Raw genomic sequence first — 27,583 nt, forward strand, 5'->3', positions numbered from 1 at the left:
GAACATTATTTTCCATATAGTAAGTGAAAAAATTATATACTTTTTTATTCATAACTTTTATTTTACAGCCAGCAGTAGTTCCTTTGTGAGGAGTACCTGCCTTGCCTACAGTGCAACCTGTTATACTAGTTCAACAACAGTCTAAAATAAGATAACCTTGTAATATATCTTAATGTTGCAAATGACATTAATATAATTATACTGATATACAGTATTTTGCAGGAAGTTTCTCAGTTTTCTCCAAAGATTTAGATGTTAATTAGTAGAAAACCAAGCTCGATAAAAAAATAAATTGTGTTGCACATTCTTGGATGCCTTGAATAATCCAAATTTCTGGAATGCACTCTATACAGAAAGCCAAACGATACAGGGAAGACTTTATACCTCAATACTGGAGGGGGAATCGTGGGATGGTACATCCCACGGGTGGTTTAGAATGTTTAAAAATGACATGATCAAATCACAAAACTCAGCAGTCCTGGAGCTCCAACCACTAATGTCACCAAAGAAACCATACACACTGCTTCTGTAATCATGAGAGAAGATCATCATATAACAGTAAAGAAATTGGTAGAGACGTTGAGATTATCAGTATTCTCCATGACCATTTGCATATGATGTGTTTGTGCATGCTGGGTTCTAAGACTACTCAACAGCAAGTTCATATGGAAATTTATCAGGAGCTGGAATTGATGGTTACTGAATGAAGATGGTGAGATTCTGCACAAGATGATAACAGCAGATAAGACATAGCTTCACAATTTCAACCCATAAAATAAGCAACAAAGCTCTGTTTGGAAGTCTACATCATTGCAAACACCAAAAAAAGCAAAAGTTGTGACTCCTACAAGAAAGGTTATGGTCATCTCATTTTTGAGATTCAAGGAATGGTTCACTAGCAATGTTATGCCACGTCATACAACTATTATGAACCTTATTATAGAAACTGTACTGCATACTTTTCAGGATCACATTTGACCACAACTGCATGCAAATGGGTAAATGCTGCATCACAACAATGCAAGACCAAACATTGCTCATACTACCTTCAAGTACTTAGCCAGCAATAATGTCAAATGTGTTACTCGAAATGAAATTGTTAGAAGATTAAATATGTGAAAATTTAATGCTTTTATTGTTTGTTTGTTTTTTTTTGCATTTATACATAAAAAAAAAAACAATTTTGGACAAAAAAAGTACCAAAAAAAAATTATCCAACTATAGAGGGTGTTTCAAAAATGATGGTCAATAATTTAAAGGTGAAAAGTACAAACAAGCCACAGTGAACATAAGGCTGAAAATGAACTGTTTTCGAGATAATGCACATTTTCTGTTAAGATCCGCCACTGACTATGGGGGGCACTAGTTTAGCAAAAAGCTCTGAATCCTCTGAAGGGTGGTTTTATTATAGATGTTACAAAAGGTGTTCAAAATGCTGTCCTTGCATCTGTATGCATCTTTCTAGTCTTCTCTGCATTGAGTTGTGAATCCTCTCAGGCATTCCTAGGTCATTTCTGGCCGACCGGGCTAGCCGAGTGGGTAAAGTGCCTACCTGGCAACCCAAAGGTCGCGGGTTCGATTCCCGCCTCGGGCTTGGATCAAAGTACTGCAAAAACCTTGGGAGGTGCAATATGGCCACAGAAGCCGATGCGCCAACAACTACCAAATCAAAAAAAAAAAAAAAAAAAAAAAAGGTCATTTCTGATTTGCTGAAAGGCTCCTTCAACCCGATGCTGAAATTCCTCAACCGTGATAATGTCAGAGTGTACACCAAGCTTTTTTTACGACTCCAGATACAAAAATCCATAGGATTTAAGTCTGGTGATCTGGAAGGCCACATTACAGGTGCACCTCCATCTATCCACCATTGACCATACCTTCTAGTTCGATACCGAGTCACAACTCGAGAAAACGTGCCGGTGTACCAGCATGCATAAACCACATGTTCTGGCATTGCTGAAGTGGAACATTATCATCAAGGTCTGAAAGAACATTCTGCAGGAACTGAAGATACAGCTCTCCTGTTAGTCTGTTTGGCAGAAAGTGTGGTCCAATTAGACAGGCTCCTAGTAGTCCTGCCCGGACATTCAATGAGAAACGTTGCTGACGTTGTGACTCATGAGCTGCATTAGGATTTTAGTCGGACCAAATGTGCCAGTTGTGAAAATTAAAAATACCAGCACGAGTAAACCCAGCTTCGTCAGTGAACAAAATGTTATTTAAAAATTGGGGATTCAGGACACACTGTTGTTGCATCCACTGGCAGAAGTTCACTCTGGGAGGGTAGTCTGTATTGCTGAGACCTTGTACATGCTGGATATGATAGGGGTACAGTAACTGGTGATGTAAACTTCACCACACACTGCTATGACTCAGTACATGCTCTTGCAGAGCAACCCTCCTTGCCGAAATTCCTGGATTTTGTTCTATTCTTTCTAACACTCTTTCCTCAACATCAGGTGTTATGCTTCTGGGCCTACCTGCTCGCACTCCATGTGTGAAGTGCCCATGTTCTCTAAGGCATTGGTGTACCCTGATGAATGTGTGCCTATTGGGCTGCCTTCGGTGGGGAACTGTTTCTGGTACAAACATGCAGCCTCGAGTGTATTGCCATTGGCTTTACCATACACAAAGTGCATATCCACATATTCTTCATTGCTGTAACCTCTTTCCATGCTATGTCTCAGAGCACTGAGAGAGGAGAAAGGGAGAGAATGAGCATAACCTAACCTAAACAAACAAGTCAGTGTTGGATCCCAACTAGAAATGTGTAATATCTCGAAAACGATTCACTTAAGGAATCATGTTTACTAGGCTTTTTTTGCATATTGTAGTCTGTACAGTTCACCTTTAAATTATTGACCATCACTTTTGAAACATCCTGTATACGCTGGTCCCCCAGCTACATAAAGCTTAGGAAAAACTGTGGGTCCAATTCTAGATAGTAACACAGCTCTGGTTGTTTGAAGTCTAAAAATGTGGATTTTTGAATGGCAAAAAATAATAATTACAATTATAAATATGAATAAGCAGACACACCTAGTGAAACATTTTTCATATTCTTCAATTTTTATTCTTTAGATTATTTTTAGCATCCAAAACTCAGAGTTAATTACTAAAGCTCATTGTTGCCCAATAATGATTGGTAAGACTGCTTGTGGCAATGCTTCAAGGAGAAAAAAAATACTATTATACAAATCCATCATGAGAGCCTCTACATGCAGATGTAATGGATGAGTGTGAATACATTAATATATAAATGTGTGAATATCTCATTAGAGGTGATTTCAATTTGTCTCTTACTGACTGGAGCAAATGGGAGGGGGAACTCACCATGGGAGACAAAAATTTTAAATAATCATGATTATTATTTGCATCAACATTAGAGAAAATATTAGGAGTAAGAATATTATAGACCTAATCATTACCCACAAACCAGATGACATCATAGGGACCATTAGCAGGGAGCAATCAGGAAGTTCCAGTCTGAATGATGAGGACATCATTCAAATTGTAACTTCCTGATACCACGAGAGACTGAGTTATCTACCAATAATCAGGTCTATCATGATTGTTCATAGATAATGAGTGGTTATCTATGAATTATCTACAGCAGGCCCCCGTTACAACGCGGTTCGCTTTACGCTGATTCGCTATAACGCTGTTCTTACATTATAACCCGTATCTGACTATAACGCTGTCAAAACTCACTGTAACGCTATTTTACTAAGCATACAGATTGAATTTTTGGCAAATCCGTCTTCAGTCCAGTCTGTTTTGAGCTTTTTTTTTTTTTTTGGCAAAAGGAGAAAATAGCCACCATGAAATTAACTACAGTAATTATTTTTTATAATTTCTACTCTATGTACAAAATTGAAACTTTCAATATGCTCTTATTTTCTTGGTGTGGATAGTTTCAAGGGAGAAATTCTTTTTTAGTACTCAAGTTGAAAAAATTTACCATCCAGTGTCATATGTTGTTACGAAGTCTGCATTTTCTGTTCTGACCTGTAATAGAAAGATACTAAAAATAGATTTACTCCCTATCTCTTCTTTTGTTTTACTGTGGGAACCATAACTTGCGAAATGTTTTTCACACAATCAATCCCATGAGTGCTAAATGCGGTGCTGTTTCTTGTACAGTATTCTCTTGTCTTCTGAACTCCTCTGACCTTGTGGTTACCCGAAGTACATAAAATTTGTTTGTTTTACTGTTTTGGAAATTCCATAAACATTCTCCATGAGTCACACCATAATTGATTTACAGTACTTTTCCTGCAATAAACAACCATTTGATTTTACTGCACGGTAAAATCGAACTTTTCAGATAAATAAAACATTTGTCACCGTCTTCAGCTCACTTGCCAGAGGAATTCTAGATATCATTCAGTGCATACAGTGTTAGACATACAGACAGTTTACTGTACTCGAACATCGTATCACAATCAGTGCAACGCAGTTACATTTGCAGAGAGTTATGGCGGATAAGAATGAAAAAGCAACAATGTCTGGACACAGTGCAAAGATTGGAAAGGTAAGAAAAACATTGAGTTTGAAAATTAAATTAGACGTTTTGAAGAGAATTGATTCCGGTCAAAGACAAGTGGATGTGTGCAATAATTTAGGACTGGCAGGTTCAACTGTAAGAACAATCATAAAAAATAAAGAATCAATTTTAGCAGCTGGAAAAACAGCTGTTCCCCTGCAGACAACTAAATTGACTAGGGCTAGGCCAGCTATTATGATTGAAATGGAGAAACTTCTACATAATTTTATTGAAGACAACATTCAACGTAGAATTCCTTTAAGTTCAATTATTATTAAAGAAAAAGCGAAGAGCCTATATGAAGATTTAAAGGAAGCTCACCCCAAAAAAAATGTGGAACCATTTAACGCTAGTAAGGGCTGGTTTGATAGATTTAGAAAGCGCTATAACCTGCACAACGTAGCAATACAGGGAGAAGCTGCAAGTGCAGATCAACAAGGAGCCGAAACTTTCAAAAAAGAATTTGTTAAAATTATTGAAGAGGGATGTTATACTGCTCAACAAGTTTTTAACATAGATGAAACAGGTCTTTTTTGGAAACGAATGCCTAAAAGAAGTTTCATATCGAAAGAAGAAAAAACATGCCAGGCTTCAAAGCGGCGAAGGATCGGTTAACTTTGTTGTTGGGTGGTAACGCTGCGGGGGATTTTAAATTAAAACCCCTTTTAGTTTACCATTCCGAAAATCCAAGGGCTCTTAAAGGTTTAGCTAAATCAAACCTACCTGTAATCTGGAAGGCTAATAAAAAAGCTTGGGTAACCAGGCCGCTTTTCATTGATTGGTATGCTGAGTTCTTCTGTCCTGCAGTGGAAAAATATTGTGCAAAAAATAACATTGGTTATAAAGCTATTCTAATCATGGACAATGCACCAGGACACCCAAGCAAAGAGAGCTTAGAAGACTTGAACAATCACATAAAAGTTTTTTTACATGGCTCCAAACACTACGTCTCTGATCCAACCAATGGACCAAGGAGTAATTGCAACATTTAAAGCGTACTACATAAGGAACACCTTTTCCCAAGCTATTAAAGCCACCAACACTGAAAATGTACCGAGCTTAAAGGAGTTTTGGAAATCCTATAACATTAAAACCGCCATCTACAACATTTCAAGTGCCTGGGATGAAGTGACTCAGAAAACCATGAATGGAGTGTGGAGAAAAGTTTGGAAAAATTGTATAAAGCATTCCCAATGGAATCATCAGGAACCTGATGATTCCGTTGAAAATGTTAAAACACAAATTGTTGAGCTCGGAAAAGAAGCAGGATTACACGAAATTAACGAAGACATCGTACAAGAGATGATCGACAACGACAGGGATGGCCTCTCTAATGAAGAACTAATGGAAATTATAAAAGAACAAGAGCTTGCTATTGAGGGAGATGATAATCAAGATACTATAGATGAAGAACCGATGAAGTCGCTGACTGCAAAAGGACTTAGTGAAGCTTTTGAACACTTCGAAAATGTGTGATTATTTCCGGGAGAACGACCCTGACAGGGAACAAAGTGCCAAGGTAATAAGAAATTTGAAGAAAGAAATGAATCCCTACATGATGTTGTACAATGAGAGGAAGAGGGCCAAAGCACAACCCAAAATTGACACATTTTTCAGTCCAAAGATACGAAAACTCGAGAGCACAGGGCCATCGAATTAATAAATTCATGATTTTCGTTAGTTAATTACCTCATAATTATATGTGTATATAATGTAGAATATTTTATATGTACAAAATTTTGAATATTAAATATTTTTAATCGACATTGGTGCATATTTTCACTACCATTTATTATTGATTAGAAAATATCCTATGGAATAGACCGCAACTCACAAATACATATGTTACCTTATGGGAATATGGCGCTCGCTTAGCGCGGATTCACTTAGCGCTCTGTTTTCCCGGAACGAACTATCAGCGTTAAGCGGGGGTCACCACCTGTATATTCAAAGATGCCATCATTATCTACAAATTATGACATCTTAGGACTGACAGCACAGGAACCATCAACAAGAAGTGATCATGGGGTCCCAATTTGGATGATGATGATGATATGAGAGAGAGAGAGAGAGAGGGGTCACAGTTAAAAGCAAAGGCACAGATTTTAATTTCACGAAAGGAGACCATGACAGTTGAAGATGCTATTTGGCCTCTATAAACTGGGCAGGCACCTCTGTAGCCAGGTGGGAAGGAGCAGCAGTGCGTAGCACACGTTTCTTGATTAGGCCAGAGTTCGAGCCTGTCACCACCAAATACGGAGGATGCGGAAAGGTCAGGGAATGACCACCGCATATCCCGGAGCAATATGGCCTTAGTTGCTAATGCTCCTAAAAACCAACCAAACAACAAACAAACAAACAATAAACTGGGCAGATGGCAGAGGGAGGGTTAATACATTAAAATTATGAAATATCTTTAAAGTAATAGTTACAGAAGCCATGAAGTCATAGAAACCATTAAGAAAGCATAGCACAAAGAGGATGTCAAGGTGAATGAAAACAGAGCAGAAAAAGATGTGATGACAGTTACAAAACAACAAAGAGTACTGAAGCCTTACAACTACAAGTTGATCAATAACAATACCACAGAAAAGGAAGGTTGACAAAAGTTGAGCATGAGAAATCACTGTCTAAGAGAGCAGAGACTTTTTCTGGGGCCTAGGACTTTTTCATGTGTCTGAATACAAAGAAGAAAACAAATCGGACTGAATCTTTGCATAGAGGGTTTGGAAATGCCGTAGATAACCTAGCAGTTGTTGCTGAAGAATTTACCAGACTTTTGATAGTAAGGAGAGACTCTGCAAGTCAGGCTGAGTAGGGTAAAATTAGCAATATTGAAATTACAGATGATTATTTATTAGAAAAATTCGAGCCTAAATGCAAATAAGGATCCTGGAATTGATGACATATTCCCAGTAATCTTGAATGAGTCAGCAAGATAGCGTATTGCACCATTAAGGTTAATTATGGGGGCATCACTGGACTCAGGAGAGATTCCTCTGGATTGAAGAAATGCCAGTGCATTACCAATACACAAAGGTAGTTCTAAGAGTGAAGTGGGAAACTACAAACTTGTCAATTTGACTTCAGTGGTAGGGAAAATCATGAAGGCAATGATAAAGCAATACAGATATACTTAGAAAAGGAATTCTGAAGGCTACCCAATGGTTTTGTTAAAGGAAATTTTGTTTAACTAACTTCTTAGCTATTCTGAAGGATGTAGCTACTACTGAGGAGGATGAAGAAAATAATTTCAAAATTCTTCATTTGTATTTCAGCAAAGTCAGATTCAGAAGCAAGTGCCCCCGAGTCTAATGGCCATTCAAGCAAAAGCAAGAAGTATTTATGAAGATATTAAGGATAACTATGACGAACCCCAAGCCAAGTTTGTGGAAAATGGGTGGTTTAATAGGTTCAAGCATCGTGCTGATTTCCAAAACATTAAAATATGCGGTGAAGTCGCTGGTGCCGATTCTGCAGCTGCAAAGAAATTTTGTGATAGGTTGGAAAAAACCCCTTCTAAATCCCCACAGCCCTCAAAGTCCACAGCGGCATGCTTATTAGCTGGGAGTTAATTCTGGTAATGATGCTCGAAAGGTAAAACTTACTGACATTATGCCTGTCTCTCTTTTTGTAATTTTGAAATTTTTGTAATTTTGTACACAATTTTAAATTTTTCCTGTGCATGACTTAAAAAAATTGAATAAATAATTTTATTTACATGTTCATAGAACATTTCTTTTTTGCTTCAATCAAATTCAGAGGTCATTGTTGCAAGTGCTACATAAGCATTTAGGGAAATTCCGACTTATGTAAAACTTGACTTCCGTAGAGTTCTGCGGAATGCAACCCTTACATAAGTCAGGGAATGGCTGTACTTGGATTTCAGGAAAGCTTTTGATGCATATAAAAAGCACTGTTGCACATAAAAAGACTGCTGTACAAATTGGAGTAGTGTGGCATCAATAGAAAGTTACTACTGTAGGTAAACGGATGGCTGAGTGAGAGAAGACAGAGTGGTTAATCAATGGACACTGCTCTTCATGGACTAATGTTATTAGTGGTGTCCGACAGGGTTTAGTGCAGGGCCCATTGTTGCTTTTTTTATTTATTAATGACATTGATCAGGGTATATCAGGCTTAATATCTAAGTTTGCAGATGATACAAAGGTTGGCAGGGTGGTTAATGACAGAATGAAGATATGCTGCTGCAACAATCTAAAAAAACTAAGCAGATGGGCTGAGAAATGGCAGATGAAATTTAATATTGACAAATGCAAGGTATTACACATAAGTAGAGTAACCAGAGTAACATATCAATTGTGTACTACACTTAGGGTAGTGGAATTTGAGAAGGACCTGGTAGTAATTGTGCAGTGTGAGTATGAAGTTCTCTGAGCAGAACAGATAGGCTGCCAGGATAGCTCACGGTGTTTTGTCAATGATATACAGGAATTTTGCAAGCAGAGATAAGGTGATTATCCCTTTGTATAAGGCAATGGTCAGGCCACATCTTGAGCACTGCATACAGGTCTGGAGGCTTCTTTTAAGGAAGGGTGCAGAGCTGTTAAAATGGGTACAGAGAAGGTCGAGATTGGTGAGGGGAACAAAGTGGTGCTCTTACAAGAGCACCACTTTGTTGATCTGAGCTGTTCACGGCTTTGAATGGCTTGAATAAACTTAATTCTGATGGGTTCTTCTCTTAATTAGACTATGCAAGTGAGGACACAAATTCAAATTGAGGAATAATGTTTGCAGAATAGATGAGTTGAACTTTGTCTTCAGTCAACAGGTGGTTGATTGGCTGAACAATCTTCCATCTGTTCCTGTGAAAGTGGATAGTGATAGTTTGATGACTTCAAGGAAGGAGTAGACAAACTATTGAAGGAGATTGATATTTGAAATGGGATTTTTTTTTTTTTTTTTTTTGGCTAATACTGTAGAAGCTTGCTTTCTTACATAATTTTTCACTAATATTTGAAATTAGTATTAATACTAATACTACAAGTGAGGACACAAATTCAAATTGAGGAATACTAATACTACAAGTGAGGACACAAATTCAAATTGAGGAATAATGTTTGCAGAATAGATGAGTTGAACTTTGTCTTCAGTCAACAGGTGGTTGATTGGCTGAACAATCTTCCATCTGTTCCTGTGAAAGTGGATAGTGATAGTTTGATGACTTCAAGGAAGGAGTAGACAAACTATTGAAGGGGATTGATATTTGAAATGGGATTTTTTTTTTTTTTTTTTTTTTTGGCTAATAGTGTAGAAGCTTGCTTTCTTACATAATTTTTCACTAATATTTGAAATTAGTATTAATACTAATACTAATTGCAAACGTGTAATTTACAGAGCTTGGAAGTTAGGCATCCCATAGGTTGTGTATTTTTTATTTATTTTTTTTTTAATTTTACTACTTGTTTATAAAATTTAATTTAATTTTTTTTTTTTTTTTTTTGGCTAAAGCAGAAAAAGCTTAGCTTCCTTGTATCTTTTGGCTAATAAGTGGTGTCCTCAACCATTTACCAATACAATAGATCACTAAACTAAAAGAACCAGTTATATTTTGTACATAATCATTTACTGCCAAATAAAATTATATATAAAAATAGACATTAACCCACAAGAATGCTTTGAAATTTATAGACAATCAAAACAACAAAATTTAAGATGAAGTATTATTTCTATATAATGCATAATTATTCCAAAAATAAGGTCAACATTCAGGTCATTCAATAACTGTATCCAATGTTAAGGAAAAAGGCTTTATTTTCTTATTTTGGAAAAGAAAGATAAGGAAAATTCAAGGAAAGAAACTACATGGGCAACCATGCAGTTTCTTTGGTGAGAATTTCCCATGCATAAGATAAAACTCATTAAACTGTTGTCTTTTCCTATGAGGATTTTAAACAGATTTAAGTTAATCTACTCCATTTCACGCTCCAAAATTTAGCTCCCACGATCAATGATTTATAAGAGTAACTTGAAAAGATACACAGCTGAAGCATGTAGTTTAATTGGTTTGAATATTTTCTGATGTGTGGTTGGACAAACCACTTTTATTATTATTGTTAGCCTTATGGTGCAAGGAAGCCTGAGGCTTGTGTTTCACCAGGCAAAAAAAAAAAAAAAAAATTCTGAACTACTCTAGAGGAAAGTAAAAGGGAATCACCAAGAAAGAGAAGAATGATGATGTCCAGTTCAGGATCCTGGGTGTGCCAAGCCCATACTCAACAGATGTGAGCCCCTGGGGTTATTTATTAAATCTAATTTAAGTTTTCAATTAGCTTTAACAATCACGTTGCAAATTTTCGCACAGTGATTTCTAAACAATAAACCTTGAATGACCTAGAATCAAAAATCACCCAAAGCAAAAACTGATTCTTTCCTTTCAAGAGGTGAGGAGCAGATTAAAGATTGAAACACTTTAATTCAAAAGAAAATAAAGAAGTTAGTTTCAAAATTTTACTATTCTAATCTATCTTGCCAAATTACAACATTCAAAAAATTTAACACCAAGATAATTTTGTTAAAATAAATATAGTACAATATAATATTTCAACTGTTATGACAAAAACTTCGAAAAATGGGAATAATATCTGAAGTCAATGATGTCTATGAAGAGAATGCCTGTCTTCTCCAAAGAATCAAAAGACAGCATTTCCTTTATAGATATCAGTAATAAAGTAATTATGAAAATAATTTCTTACCCTGAAACCCCAATTGTCTTTAACCTGTCGGCACATGTTCAAATCCATCTTTACAACCAAAAGACCATCTTTCAAACGAGAAAGACCCTATGAATATAACAAATAAATATTTAGTTAATTTATTAAGAAGGATGAATGTGAAGTCATATACAGAGTTATGTTTAAGAGAAAATTCAATGAATATATCATCCATATTTTCACTTGGTTAAGAAGAATGCTGAAGTGTCTCATTATCGAAAAGAAACCATGTTTTTGGTGACATTCTTTACAATAAATGGTCTGATCTTTACAATAAATGGTCTGCCATGATATCAAAGGAGTTTTTAGGGAATTGTCACAAATGCACATGACATCTGAACAGCAACTCTTCACTGACTAGGCATAACAAGGTTTGAAAGCTGTTCACTTGAATAAAAGGAACTTAAAGCCACGCAACCACATTTCCCACTCTGTTCATCTAGAGAAGACATACTATAACATGAAGATACTACTCAAAGCAATTCAATACAAAACTCATTAATGGAATATCTGCAGTGACTTCAAAGTCATTGGTACATTAATGAGCATGCAAGGAAGGTTCCCAAAATGTTGTTTCCTATAACTATGGGATAGCCATTCTACAGATTGTTATGAAAAACATGACTGGCATCAAAAAATGACATATAACCCAGGAACAAGCAGTGTATTCCATTAGTGGATCAAATGAAAATTTTAATTCCACATTTAATTTGACCTAATGAAAAGTACTGTGAAAGGTGATGGGTAAGATGAATTCAAGAGGATTTCATTACTAATGTGAGAATTTTCCAAAGATCAGTGATGTGAAAGAAACTTTGTGAGGCCTCAAATCAGAGAGCTTCTGCAGAATGAAAGCTTTGATTTTTAAAAATGCCTCAATGTCCCTGATTTTATTTAAGATACATTCATGAGTTAAAACATTATGACCACCACTGTCTCCTGTTCATAGGCAACCTGTTTGTGTGCCTGTGTTGGCTGACCATCATCAGCACAAAGCTTTTGCAATGGGGAAAGGGAAAAGAACCTGATGGAGTTTCAATGGGAATGATTTATGGTGCTAGGAAGGTAGGGCCAATATCTCAGTAACCGTAGGCATTGTCAGCTGTTGAAGGTCCTCCGTAGCAAAGATGTGGGAATGATCTGAAGCGGGATGCAAAAACACCCAAAGTACTGGGACAGGGAGAATACCAGTGGCTGACAGTCGAGGTGAACAGTAGTTGGAATGTGCTGTATGGGACAACAAACGGCCCATGATTTCTCAATTAATGGCATATTATAGCCAGGGCAAACAGAGAAACATTTCCTGGCGCACAAACCAACCAGCGGACACTCTTGCAGAGAGGCCTATGGAGTAGGCAACCTGTTCATGTATCTGTGTTGACTGACCACCATCCAGTGGGCAGGAGCACCACCTTTGGACATTGGACAACCAGAAAGGCTGCTTGGTACGATGAATCAGGCTCCAGCTCCATCATGCTGATGGGCAGGTGCATATTCGATGGCAAACAGTTAAATAGCTGCAATCAGACTGCATAGTTGGATAAAAACAGGTGGGTGCTGGCATCATGGTTTGGGGAGATGTTTTCATGAATGTCGCTGGGTCCTCTCATCCCCACTGAACACATCCACACTACCAAATATTCTTGAACATTCTGCCAAGCTTTGCCCTAAATGGTGACCATGTATCCAGATGGCACTAGACTCTTTCAACAAGACAACATAAGTATACTCCTCTGGCCACCAAATTCCCCCAACATCAATCCCATTGAACATTTGTGGGATGTAGTATTTGCTAGTCCACACTAGTGCCTCACTCCATTGTTAAACTATGGGACATACTTCTGTCCAACTGGTCCAGGATACCTGAGGATACCTGGTCCAGCATGCCATCGATTCCACCAGATGTGGAATCGATGGCATGCCAGGTGCAAGCAGTTATTATGGCAAAAGGCAACCCACATGCTATTAAGTAGGTGGTCATGATGTTTTGGCTCATGAGTATATATGAAGAGGAAATAATTAGAGGCATTTGATAAAAGAAATATGAGGGAGAATTGTATTAAGGAAAAATTAAAAATTGGTTAATGTGCTAAAGGAAAGTTGTGAGAGTGGAAAGAGAAAGGCATGAGTTAAATACTAAAACAGGAAGAGGAAGAGAGCTGGACAAGTGAGCAAGCATAAGTATTTGTGAAGCTTAATGTTGGAAGAAGCAAAAAGCAGCAAAGAAATAAAAATATGGATAGTAATGTGTAAAAATATCTTTTGAAAAGCAAAGGGCATTATGTAGGAAATTAGAAATTTGTTTAAGGAAAGGATTTGCACATGTCTGGTATGAAGTATGGTACTTCATGGAGAAGAACCATGGATGTTAAGAATGCAGAAAAGATTGGAAAGTTCTGAGATGTGATTATGGAGGAGGAGGATGGAAAAGGTCGATAAAATAAGAAATGAGGAGATTGAGAACAATAGATAAGAGATGTTAAACTGAAAGAAGCAAAAGGTGGAAGAGAAACTGGAATGAACATAGATCACAAGATGGAGAATAAAGTTGACTGAACAAGGCCCAGAGGAGATTAAGAAAACTATGATATATGAATTGAGAGGGTATGGTAGATATGGGAAGATTAAGAAGAAGGCTGAGGATACAGAGATATGAGTAATTGTAGGCTGTTAAGTGTATGTGTAGAAAAACTCTGATAACGAAATGCCAGAGACAGAAAGTAAGACATTTACCTAAACATATATATTCCTGCCTAAAAGTTTGGAATCACAGCTTATGACAACAGTTTTCACAATTTTTTTTTTTGAAATTAGCTATAACAATGTAAGGTTAATATAAAAAACGACACACTACAAAGTATTTTAAGATTTTTTTTATTAAGTAATGAAAAATTTACAGCAAAAAAATTTGAAATGTTTAATATTAACATCTATACTGATTTTTCATCAAAATAACCTCCAAGATTTTATTACTGCCTTACACAGATGTTGCAATTAATTTTATGTGTCTTGACTAATGTTATTCCATTATTAACATCATCTCTCATAATGATCTGCAGTGTTCCCCATAAATTGTGAACATGGGCAGACTTTATAGACTAGATGATTCCATAAAAGTTCTATTTTGTTTAAGCAGGCCGACTGGAGTGGCCACATTATAATTTGTAATAACCCTCCAGTTATTTAGTTGCTAGAAAACTCCTGCACAGCTTAGAGCTGTGATTTGGGTCAATGTCTTGTTGTAATATAAAATTTCTTCCATAAAGTCGAAGGCCAAAGGATATTGCATTATGTTCAAGCCTTCTTTTTCTTAAAATTCCTTCAATTCTGACAATGTCAGAATTGAAGGAATTTAAGGGCACAAAAGGTGATATAGTTGTACACGTTGGCACTAATAATATTAAGAGTAGGACACCGGCAGAATTACTTAACAAGTACAGGTCACTGTTGAACAAAAGCCGAGAATTAGGGTTGAATTTGAAAGTGTCTGCAATTCTGCCCAGACACGATAGGAGGGAGTATATGATGAGAGCCTTGTCGATCAATTCGGCCCTGGAAAGATTGTGCAAGGCTCAAGGGGTAGAATTTTCTTCAGCCTGGACTGTACTTGTTAACAGGAGAGATTGCTTCTACAGGGATGGGATACACTTAAATAGAAAGGGTGCAAGAATATTTGCTGATGCTATCGAGGCAGTGTTAGGTGGGTCGGAAAACTGCTAGATTGGGGGGAGACAAAGACCAATAGATTGACAGTATTGAAAGAATCTCTTTTACCACTGGCAGAGGTTAAAGAGATTCTTGCACTGCTTCTATTAGAATGAGCAGAAGCCTGAAAAACAAGATGCATGGTATTTCAGAGACTGCTGGGAGCCATTGCGGTACAAGTAAACACATGGGTTGTGTTAGGGTAGCTAAGAATAGAAACAGGTGCAGGTATACTTGCGTGTACACCAATGCTAGGAGTTTAGTAAATAAATTTGATGAATTTGAGGTATTGCTCAAAACATCAACGGCAGATATTGTTGGGATATCAGAGACGTGGTGTCACACAGATATAAGGGATGCAGAACTGCAATTTGGGGAGTACAACATCTACAGAAAGGATAGACAGGATAGGAAGGGGGGAGGGGTTATGCTATTAGTTAAGAAACACATAAAAACCAAGTGAAGCCAGTCGACATCGCTGGACAGTGCAGTGTTGAATCAGTTTGGTGTGACATAAACATTGGAAGATCAAAATTGAGAGTAGGAATGTGCTATAGGCCTAATGACTCTGATGAGTATAATTAGGAACTGTACAGGGAAATAGAGTGGGCCAATAAATCAGAGAGTCTTATAATGGGAGATTTTAATTTCCCAGATATTGACAGGAATTTGGGGGCTGAAAGCAGGGCTTTTGTGGATTTATTGGATGATTGTTTTCTACATCAGCATGTTCGGGAGGCAATTAGAGGGAGTAATACTCTTGATTTGATTATCAGCAGTGATTCTTCATGCATTAAGAATCTGCAGATAAATGAACCACTAGGTGTCAGTGATCACAGTGTGCTGAAGTGGGATTTACTCAAACTACCATTAGGGGTAAAGGGAAGGGTTATTGCTTCCGTAAAGGCGCTACGATGGACTGAGACAGTATTTAAATTCTATACAGTGGGACCAACTGATGATGTTACCAACAGCAAATTCAAAATGGGAAGCATTCAAAGAACTTATCTTGGAAGCTACTAGGCTTTACATACCAACTAAGAAATATTGTTCAAGGTTTAGGCCAAAATGGATGTCAGATGAACTAATGAGGCATATGGCAGAGAAGAAAAATGCATGGGATACTTACAAATTAACACATGACACAGAAGCCTATGATAGATACAAGTTAATATGCAACCAAGTTACAAAGGAGGTTAGGCAGGTGAAGGCAGATTACGAGAAATCCTTGGCAAGGGATGCAAAGGAAAACAGCAAAGGTTCTTTACTTATGTAAACTCTAGAAGGAAGGGGATGAATCAGATTGGTCCACTTGATATTGATGGATCAACTGTTGATGATCCTGCTCAGGTAGCTAACAAACTAAATGAATATTTTGCATCGACATTCACACATGAGGAGTTATTCAGCGAGGGGAATGCCAGAGGTGTATTCAACTCTAGCAGTAAGCTACAGAATCTTGAAATAACTGGGAGTAAAGTGGAGGAGAAACTGTTGAAGATAAACACAAGAAAGGCACCCGGGGTGGATGGGATCTATCCAGTTATATTAAAGGAGGCAGCAAAGGAAGTAAGCAAACCCTTAGCCATAATTATGAGAGCTTCCTTGGACTCAGGGGAGGTACTCATAGACTGGAAATGTGCAAATGTGACCCCAATTCACAAAGGAGGATCAAAGGCTGACACAAGTAATTATAGACCTGTGAGCTTAACTTCTGTTCCAGGAAAATTAATGGAGGCACTGGTTAAAGAAGCACTGCAGGATCATTTAGACAAGACTTCAGTTATAGCTCAGACACAGCATGGTTTTGTTAAGGGGAAGTCTTGCCTGACCAACTTGATTGGATACTATGATGCAGTCACAAAAGAACTGGATGCAGGGAATAACTTTGATATTATATACTTGGATCTTAGAAAGGCTTTTGATACTGTTGCACATGGAAGACTGCTACACAAATTGGAGCAGTGTGACATTGGAGGCAAATTGCTGCTATGGATAAAGGGGTGGTTGAGGGGGAGAAGACAGACAGTGGTAATCAATGGTCACTGCTCATCGCGGACTGATGTTATTAGTGGAGCCCCTCAGGGCTCAGTGTTGGGTCCATTATTGTTTTCTGTATTTATAAATGATATTGATGATGGTATATCGGGCTTAATGTCCAAGTTTGCAGACGATACAAAGGTTGGCAGGGTTGTCAAGGACACTACTGACACTATGCTGCTGCAACAGGATCTGGAAAGGTTGAGCAGATGGGCCGAGAGGTGGCAAATGAAGTTTAACATTGACAAATGTAAAGTACTACACATGGGAAACAGCAACCCCAGAGCAACGTATCAACTCTGTGTTACTACACTGACAGTGGTAGAGAATGAAAGGGACTTGGGGGTGGTTGTGCACTCAGATATGAAGTTCTCTGAGCAGTGCAGACAGGCTGAAAGAGTAGCTCATGGAGTATTGTCAATGATATACAGGAATATATCCAGCAGGGATAAGGAGGTGATTATTCCATTGTATAAGGCAATGGTCAGGCCACACCTAGAGTACTGTATACAGGTCTGGAGGCCTCATTTCAAGAAGGATGTAGAGCTGCTGGAACGAGTACAGAGAAGGGCAACAAGATTAGTGAATGGAACAAAGGGGTGCTCTTACGAAGAAAGGCTTAAGTTTCGCAAATTACAGTGTCTGGAGACTAGGCACCAGCGAGGTGATCTGATAGAGGTGTATAAAGCCTTGAATGGTTTAAGCATGCTCAATGCTGATGGGATTCTTCCTCTAGCTCAGAAAAATCACCTGAGAGGGCATAAATTCAAATTGAGGAAAGACAGATGTAGGATAGACGTGCGGAGATTTGCCTTTAGCCAGCGGGTGGTTGGTTGGTGGAACAGACTTCCATCCCTTGTCGTGGAGGTTGATAGCCTAAAAAAGTTTAAGGCTCAGTTGGACAGGTATTTTGAACGAACAGAGGGGTGAAGTGGAAGTGTTTTTTTTTTTTTTTTTTTTTTGGCTGATGCTGCATAAGCTTGCTTTCTTGCATCAAATGCCTCTACTAATGCTAATGCTAATGTCACCACTCCAGAAAAACAGAAGCAACCCCAGATCATGATGGAACCACCACCATGCTTAAACGGAGCACTAAATAATGTGACACAATTTTTGATTCAGTTGATCAGCTCACAAACTCTACGCTTGGATTGAAAATTTTCAAATTTGGATTCATCTCATCCATCCACAGTATGCTTTTCCACTCAATTGTACAACACTGATGGCTCTTAAATGGTTGAGCCAACTGTTCCTTTCAATTTTCGGGTTTTAATAAGGGTGTTCGGACCATTACACAACCATGAAGTCTTGCTTGTTTAAAATGAAGGTTTACGGTGGATGTTGTTTGTTATTTGGTTTTTAGGAGCATTAGAACTAAGGCCATATTGCTCCGGGGATATGCGGTGGTCATTCTCTGACCTTTCCACATCCTCCATATTTGGTGGTCATGGGCTCGAACCCTGGTCTAATCAAAAAGTGTGTGTGCTACGCACTGCTGCTCCTGCCCACCTGGCTACAGAGGTGCCACGGTGGATGTAAACCTGTGTCTACATCCACCGTCTGTTCCTATTGAACCCAGCTCAGATTTCAGGTGTAACTCATCGATTGTGTTTAGAAATCAGCATTATGGTCTTATCTTGTGCTTTGTGGGACTCCTTGAATTGTCAAATGGTAGTTTGTACTCCTTTAAAGGAAACACCTAGTTTTTTGTCAATACTTTTCATGGAATAACTTTCTTTATACAGTTATAATAGCACTTCTTTTTTCAAAACAGTTCTTTATTTCTTCCCATGTTTATCACAAAACACAAAATTTATGCCAACCACTCTTTCTGAATGATGGGTGTTTGATTTTATAAGCTACAGCTATTACTTCTCAATTTATATTATTACAAAATACTCTAGAATCATCTACAATGGTCTATAATATTGAAACAATACTCCCACTTTCTAGAATATTCTAGAATTATCTACAATGTTCTACCACATTTGGGAATCTTCTAAACTTTTTGGAAATATTATTTCAGGTTTTTGATTTTTATACATAATAGAAAATATTTTAATAAAAACATTAAAAATTAAGAAAATGAAAGGCGATTCCAAACTTTTAGGCGGGCACATATGTTGGTTTACATTGTCAAAAATTAAGTAATTTCAGACGCTAACAAAGGAATTAGGCCTAGAATCATTATTTTGCACACAGGAAACTGGTAATCACATGTTTCCAATATAGTAAACTCAGCTATATTATAACCACTCATAAGAATGCCTAAGCACATAGCCAGTTTCTTTGCAGCAGCACTGATCTCCACTATCAATAAATAACCAACAGGTTGAATTCTGTCCCCCCCTCCCACTGACCATTTGGCCCTCATACAAGTTTTTTCTCTGATAAATATCCTTTAAAATAAATAACCAACAGGCTGGATTCAGTATAATAACACAAAGCAAATATAAATGCCATAAAAGCAAGTTGAAAAATATCATTAAAAGAAAGGAATTAAAAATCGGACACCAACTTCATGGAAAAAATAAAAATCTGTGGTTTCTTATTACATCTGCCATATCAAGGCAATTTATTTTTTTATTAAATTTTAAAAAACAAGAAAATATGCAAAAATTTTATACTGCTTTTATCAGACACCAACTTCATTGAAAAAATAAAAATAACTCTAACAGCATAATCTACATCACTGCCACAAGATTAGATTCCAACTCAGAGGGAGCAAGTAAATAGCACTAATAATAATATATGCTCTACCAGAGAGAGAGAGAGAGAGAACAATGTTACAACAGTACTTGTCTACACCACATAATTCTTATGTGAGCTTCACAGTAGACTGGGGTTCAAGCTCCTGACTGCTAAATATGGTCGATCTGCCAACCCGAACTGGACCAGCGTGGCAGATTATGGTCCATTTCCCTCACCATGAATTGTTGAGGAAGCTCCATCCTGCAGTGGGTTGATAATGGCTGTAGTTTTTTACCACCATGTCTTGTTCATCGAACATGAATGTCATCTTTCTTTTGGTCTGGTTAGCAATGTCTATAGCTGCTCACTCTATATATCAGAGGTGGACAACTTAATTTGTGCCGCGATCTACCATCTCAAAAATTTCACACAAGTTAATCAACACGTATTGAAAAATGTTTATAAGTTTTAAAATTCAATCTTCTTCTTTGTCCTCGACTTCTTCCCACATTCATATGGGGTCGGCAATGTTCCTATTCTAACACTTTTCAACTCCTTTATCTCTAGCTGAACTAACTTCTTTAACCGGACCCATCCTTTGTTTGGTAGCCCTGACATATCTACTTTCCATCAATCACATTTTGTTTTTAAAATTCAAATTTTAAAATTCAATACAATTTAGAATTCTTATACGTTATGCGAAGTTTTTGTCTTCGTGTCATCTTCCAAGCTTTCAAAATCGGGGATGTACTGTGATAAGGCCAACCGTAAAGAATCTTCTGTTTGCAATTCTGTAAGAGTAGAATGATTCCTTGTATGTTTAAAATATGAAAAGGCCGATTCACATAGATATGTGGAACCAAAACAGGAATTTAAAAGTTCACTACATTTTTTTTACACTTGAGTACTCTTTCGGGCAAACATATTTCCATAAGTCTTTTTCTGATGATCTGGAGTTTAGGAAGATATCATTTCGCAAAGTAATAATTTCATTTTCAAGTAATATTTTCTCCACGTGAAAAATCTCAGCGATTTTTTCTGCAATTTGTTTCGTATCTAAGTTGACATTAAATGGATAAGAAATATATTGAACAATGTCTTCAATCGTTTCAAAATCATCCAGAACTTTCTCAATTTCAGAAACATATTTCTCACTATTAAATTCAAAAACAGGATTTTTTTGCAAATGATCTTGCATATTTGCAAAATGTTCGAATTTTTTTTCTTTGAGATCCTTAACCATTGCAAAAAATTGATATTTATATGCAGAAATATTGCAAGTCAATTCACAAAGGAACTGGATGCAGGAAATAACTGATATTATATATTTGGATCTTAGAAAGGCTTTTGATACTGTTGCACATGGAAGACTGCTGCACAAATTAGAGCAGTGTGGCATTGGAGGCAAATTGCTGCTATGGATAAAGGGATGGTTGAGGGAGAGAAGACAGAGAGTGGTAATCAATGGACACTGCTCACCGTGGACTAATGTTATTAGTGGAGTCCCTCAGGGTTCAGTGTTGGGTCCATTGTTGTTTTCTGTATTTATAAATGATATTGATGATGGTATATCAAGCTTAATGTGCAAGTTTGCAGACGCTACAAAGGTTGGCAGGGTCGTTAAGGACACTACTGACGCTATGCTGCTGCAACAGGATCTGGAAAGGTTGAGCAGATGGGCTGAGAGGTGGAAAATGAAGTTTAACATTGACAAATGTAAAGTACTACATATGGGAAACAGCAACCCCAGAGCAAAGTATCAACTCTGTGGTACTACACTGACAGTGGTAGAAAATGAAAGGGACCTGGGGGTAATTGTGCAGGCAGATATGAAGTTCTCTGAGCAGTGCAGATGGGCTGCAAGAGTAGTTCATGGTGTCTTGTAAATGATATACAGGAATTTTTCTAGCAGGGATAAGGAGGTGATTATTCCCTTTTATAAGGCAATGGTCAGGCCACACCTTGAGTACTGTATACAGGTTTGGAGGCCTCATTTCAAGAAGGATGTAGAGTTGCTGGAATGAGTACAGAGAAGGGAAACAAGATTAGTGAATGGAACAAAGAGTTGCTCTTACGAAGAAAGGCTTAAGTTTTGCAAATTACAGTGTCTGGAGACCAGGCACCGGCGAGGTGATCTGATAGAGGTGTATAAAGCCTTGAATGGTTTGAGCATGCTCAATGCTGATGGGATTCTTCCTCTTGCTCAGAATAATCACCTGAGAGGGCATAAATTCAGATTGAGGAAAGACAGATGTAGGATAGATGTGCGGAAATTTGCCTTCAGCCAGCGGGTAGTTGGTTGGTGGAAGACTTCCACCCCTTATTGTGGAAGTTGATAGCCTAAATTTAAGGCCCAGATGGACAGGTATTTCGAACGAATGGAGGGGTGAAATGGAAGTGGTTTTTTTTTTTTTTTTTTTTTTTTTGGCTGATGCTGCATACGCTTGCTTTTTTGCATCATATGCCTCTACTAATGCTAATTATGTCACCCACATTTTTATTATTTCCTTGTAATTCCAAATTCACTTAATTTACTGGTAAAATCTGCCGAAAAAGCCAGATCATACAACCACTCCATATCTTGTAGCTGCTGATAATCATCTCCCCTTTAATCAACAAATTTTTTTAATTTCATTCAACAAATTTTGAAATCTCTGTAGACACTTACTCTGACTCAGCTGTTTCACATCTGTGTGTAATATCAGATCTGGTTAATTTTCATCAAGTTGCATTTTTAAAAGTCTCCTTTGAAGAGATTGTCCTCTGATGGAGTTCACGATTTTGAAAGCGATGTCCATAACACTTTTAGTATTTAACCTTTTGCTGGCTAACACTTGTTAGTTGATGATACAGTGGTAACTCAAAAAATCTCAGAATTCATCATCCTTTTGGCATGATGCGATGAATCCGTTAAGATGCCCCGTCATTGCTTCAGCTGCATCTGCTGTTATTGATACGAGCTTAAATAGCGGTAATTTAATTTTTTCAATAAAATCTTTGAATTTGTTAAATATATCAAGACCTCTAGTTCATTCTTTTAACTAAACTTTACTCAGCAGTTCTTCTCTATTGGCAGAATCATAGAAAACCATACGAACGAAAATGAGCAATTGAGCTGTATCACTGACGTCTGTAGATTCATCCAGTTGTAAAGAAAAGGACACTACTAGCAATATGAGCACAGAATTGTTTGCTCACATTTTTACTCATTTTTTCAATGCATCGCATCACAGTATTTCGAGATAATTGCAGATCTTGAAGGGCACTTTTAATTAAATTTTTGTTCTTAATTTTCAAAAAGAGAATCTGTTATTTCTAAAAATGCATCTTTGATGAATTGACCATCAGAAAATGGTTTGCTTTTGCAAGAAAAGATGACTCACTTTAAATGAAGCTATAGTTACTGCTTTAGATTGTAAATTAGGTGTCATGAAGAAATTTTGTTGTGCGAATAATCTGGATTTAAGTTCTAATTTATTTTTTCACTATTAGGCAGAAAATCCGATTGGTATTTGCCATGGAGTGCATTTAAGTGCCTTTCTAAATTTCCTTTTTTGGGTATAGCCACAGAAGCATTTCAAATCAAACAGCAACATTTTATTTTCACCATTACAAAAATGTATTCTAGTTCCCACTCTTGATGAAAATTATACATTTTACTCTTTTTTGTAGTATTCATTTTAAATAAAAATGTATTAAATTAACATGTAAGTACTGTCCAGTTATTAAATCAGCAAAAGCAATGGTCACCGATTAAAACAATTTAAGTTGCATGAATCGGAAAAATATTCTGTCTGAACAGCTAATGTAGGATAATTGATGAAGAGGATTCCCGAATGAGAAAGTTGTTTCCAAAATAATCGGACAAACACACCACTGTTTATTGCTCTGTTTGGTAAGAATCAGTTTCGAATGCCTTTGTGATATTTCTCTAAAGCTATTTCTGGAGGTTACGACCATAAAACAATAAAAACAATTTGCACTTTTCGGTTTATTGGGCTTTTCTGTTAGTGCAATCTAATTATAAACGGGAAGTAAACTCAACCTTATTGCATTTGCAAAAATACCGACAGCTGGAATTCTGTGGGATTTTACTTTATTATGGTGAAATGTGTTTCTCCTTCAATGAAATCTTCAATCATGTAAAAAAAAACAAAAATAAATTTTCAAAATCTGATCTTCATTCCTATTTTTGAAGCTTCGTAAAAAAAATAAAAATAAATAAAAATAAATAACGCACAGGTACCGAAACCCGCTGCGCAATATAAAATTTTGGTAGTATACCTGACGGCGCAAATTGAGGGATGACTGTATATTTAAAATTAGTCGTGATCAACCGAAATTAAAGCCGCGATCGACTCATTGGCCACCCCTGCTATATATAATTATACCCTGCCTGTTATTTGTTCAGTTGCATATTTTCTAAATGAGTGTTTAAACACATCACTCCATCCCAAATATAGAACAAGTGTTTTCCCTAGCACACAAATCGAGCACACAAAAATTTGCAAATTAAATATTCATTCTGAAATTTGCATAACTGCATTAACAGAAAAGTATAACAGTTTACTTACCGGAGTTCTAGATCCATCAGGTGCAGTGACATAACTGGATCCTTTAAAATAAATAACCAACAGGCTGGATTCAGTATAATAACACAAAGCAAATATAAATGCCATAAAAGCAAGTTGAAAAATATCATTAAAAGGAAGGAATTAAATAAATCGGACACCAACTTCATGGAAAAAATAAAAATCTGTGGTTTCTTATTACATCTGCCATATCAAGGCAATTTATTTTTTTATTAAATTTAAAAAAAAAGAAAATATGCAAAAATTTTAAACTGCTTTTCCAGGTAGTCCCCCCCCCCTCACTTCTCCAAGCACTTCTCACATCAGTCCACAAGCTTCTTGACCAAATGGTTAAGTCAACTTACAGCTGACAAAAATAACATTCCCACATCAACCATTAATCAATCTGAAAAATTAATCATTAATCAACCTTAAAAAAATGAAAATTTTTTATACTCTCATAAATATGGGCAAACTTTATAGATTTACAGTGATTTTTTAATGGTTTTTGAACAGAAATTGCATGTGGGAACCTGTCAGGTGACCCGCCAAGATTTTTGCCATTATTTGGCTTCTTGATTAAAGAGCGATGTGGTATTGGACAAGCACAGACACTATGTTTATAGTTTCAGGTTACTTGTTTTTCTTCTCCCACTAGTTCAATAAACATCTACAGTCTTACCCCAGTTGTTGTTGAGAGATTTATTATTACTTTCACATAGTAAAATAATACAGGAAAAACCAGATATTCCCTGAAAATGGCCACTATGCTGTGGGAAGCAGGATACGTAGTTTCAAATTTTGCATACTGTGAAGCTTGACAAATTTGACATAAATCTGAAATGGAAGTAACTAATAGTATCAATATATGCGTTTTTTAAATTTTTAATATTTATATACATAATATATATGCAATTTCACATGCTTAATGATGTTTTAAACTAGAAAAATGGAAGAGAATAAAGATTGATACTTCTATTTTATAACTCTTTTTGCAGTTTTTAGGAGAATTAATATATTTTTTAAAAATAATAGGTGTAAAACGAATAGCAACATAGTTTTAAAATGAATTTTTTTATTAAAACTTATGAAGCGCATAACAACAAATATTGCAATCTATTAATAAAAGATGAAATATTGGCATTTTTTTAGCAGTATTCAAACAAACCCCAAACATTTTCCAGAAATTAAAAAAAAAGTTTGGCACTTTTCAGAAAACTTGCCACTGTATTTGCTACATTTACTAACATTGATGCTTTCTAAGAAAATTTTTTCACTCTTTGAAAAATCACTTGTGCTCTGCTTCTTTGACTTCATCATCATCTGAAAATCAATGTAACATAATGTTTTTTTCTGTGGGCCAAAATGGTGACAATCTGAAGGGAAAAGACTCTGTGAAGTGCTTACACATTGCATTTTAATTTTTATTAAAATTACATTTTTTAAGTTTATTTAAAAAAAAATTTTTTTTTTCTAAAAATCCCAAACACAAGGGGTATTAGAACCTATAGTACTTAGTGCCATGCATAAGTTGAAGGTTGAGAAAATGAAGGAAGATATTTGTTGATATTAGACCTGAACTTCTGTAGATTGCAATTTTCAGGAAATACATATGAAGGAAGGTTGTTCCAGAAAATGGAATTTGAATGAACAAATGAGTTAGAAGAAAAGTTGGTTCTGTGAGTTTGAAGTTGAACAATAAAAGGATGTTGAATGGTTGTGGCATGTGTTCAGACTGCTTTGGTAGAGAGAGTGGGAATTACAGAAGCCAATTCAGAAAAACAGTGCCCATGGAAGTATCTATAGAAAAGCCATGCAGCAGAAACAGAACATCTATGAGACAGAGAGTGGAGAAACTCTGTTAGAGATGAGTCATTAATTAACCTGACTGCCCCCTTTTGAATGGAATCTAGAAGTCTGAGAGAGGTTTTGGGGGCACCGCCCCAGATGTGGCAACAATATTCCATGGTAGGGCAGATTTGCGATTTGTACAGAGTGAATGGCTGTTTGCAAGAAAGGTAATGCCAAGAGCGAAAGAGAAAACCCACTTTTTTTGATGCAGAGGATTATTTGTAACGTGCTTAAGCCAAGAGAGATTAGAATGCCAGGTAAGTCCCTATAGAGATATAAGATCTTGCCTAGAAATCACAGTGTCATCAAAGATAAGCATAGGAGCAGAAGAATCCTTTTTTAAGATAAGACATAAGTGAGTTTTAGAAGGATTGAAATCATAAGCTATCTTTTCCCCACTGGAGAATTATCTTGAGATCAGCATTTAAGGAATTGGTAGTGGATATTCAAGAAGTTGAAACTCTTTGTGCAGAGCAAGGTTTCTCAATCTGGAAGGTGGAATGCAATGTGCTATCATCAGCAAAACTATGGATAGGATTTCTGGTCAATGGAAGAAGGTGATGGGTCAGAAAGAAAACTGGATAACCAATTACAAAAAACAGCTGGCAAACCATAAGATGGAAGCTTATTCAGAAGACCTTTATGCTAAACATGATGAAAAGCCTTTCAAATATCAAGAGCAGATGCTTGCATTTCACCAAATTTTTCCACTGAATTTGTCCACAGATGGGTAACATAAAAAAAATTTCCAAGAAGGAAAAACACCTTTGGAATAAGAAAGTGAAAAAAGGCGACATAGAACAAGGGTAAGTTCAGATTTAGAGAACAAGTAGAGAAATACCATCAGGACCTGAAGCTTTCTTAGAATCAAGACTGTTCAAAGTCCTTCTGACATCCTTTTGATGGAAAACCACAGGAGGCATTGAAAGCAGTGTACTGGGAATGGCAGTAGCTGGCTTACCAAGATCATCAATACAGGAGTTGGAAGAAAAGTAAGATGACAGAAGGTCAGCTTTATCTTTGGCTGAAGTGGCAATAGAACCATCTGGTTTTGACAAAGGTGGGAATAGAGATAGGCAAAAGTTGCAGTCAATAGCAATTGGCAAGAGACCAGAATGCTTGACTACCATTTGGACAAGAAGCAAATTTTCTACTCTTAGCCTGTTGGAAATCTAGTTTGACTGATTAATAACTGCTTTACAATTGTTGAGAGCTTTGGTGTAGGCAGAAAATGAACCTGAATATTTGGATACAACTCAATTATGATATGCAACATTCTTCTGTTGAACAGCCTTACCACATTTATTAAAAAACCAAGGTTTAAATAAAGAATGAGATTTTAAGGAGTGTGGAATAAAGGATTCCATCCCTACAAGAATAATTTCACTGGCACGATCTGAGCAAACATTATCAGAAGATATGAAACAGTAATCCATCCAATAAAG

The 27,583-nt window shown here is 36.7% G+C and overlaps 1 protein-coding gene across 1 annotated transcript in view; it reads right to left on the reverse strand.

The window, feature by feature from the left end:
• The window catches only part of pyd3 (beta-ureidopropionase pyd3), a 247,598-nt gene that overhangs the window by 18,616 nt on the left and 201,399 nt on the right, over nucleotides 1-27,583 (reverse strand). Inside the window, exons 10-11 of the mRNA XM_090373642.1 lie at nucleotides 24,291-24,331; nucleotides 11,263-11,349 (exon numbers count right to left, since the gene is read on the reverse strand). Coding sequence (XP_090229768.1) covers nucleotides 11,263-11,349; nucleotides 24,291-24,331 — 128 coding nt within the window. The remainder of the gene's footprint in view (nucleotides 1-11,262; nucleotides 11,350-24,290; nucleotides 24,332-27,583) is intronic.

Source organism: Mastigoproctus giganteus, chromosome 5 (genome assembly GCF_048544385.1).
Source record: "Mastigoproctus giganteus isolate SK-2022 chromosome 5, ASM4854438v1, whole genome shotgun sequence".
Classification (NCBI taxonomy): Eukaryota; Metazoa; Arthropoda; class Arachnida; order Uropygi; family Thelyphonidae; genus Mastigoproctus; species Mastigoproctus giganteus.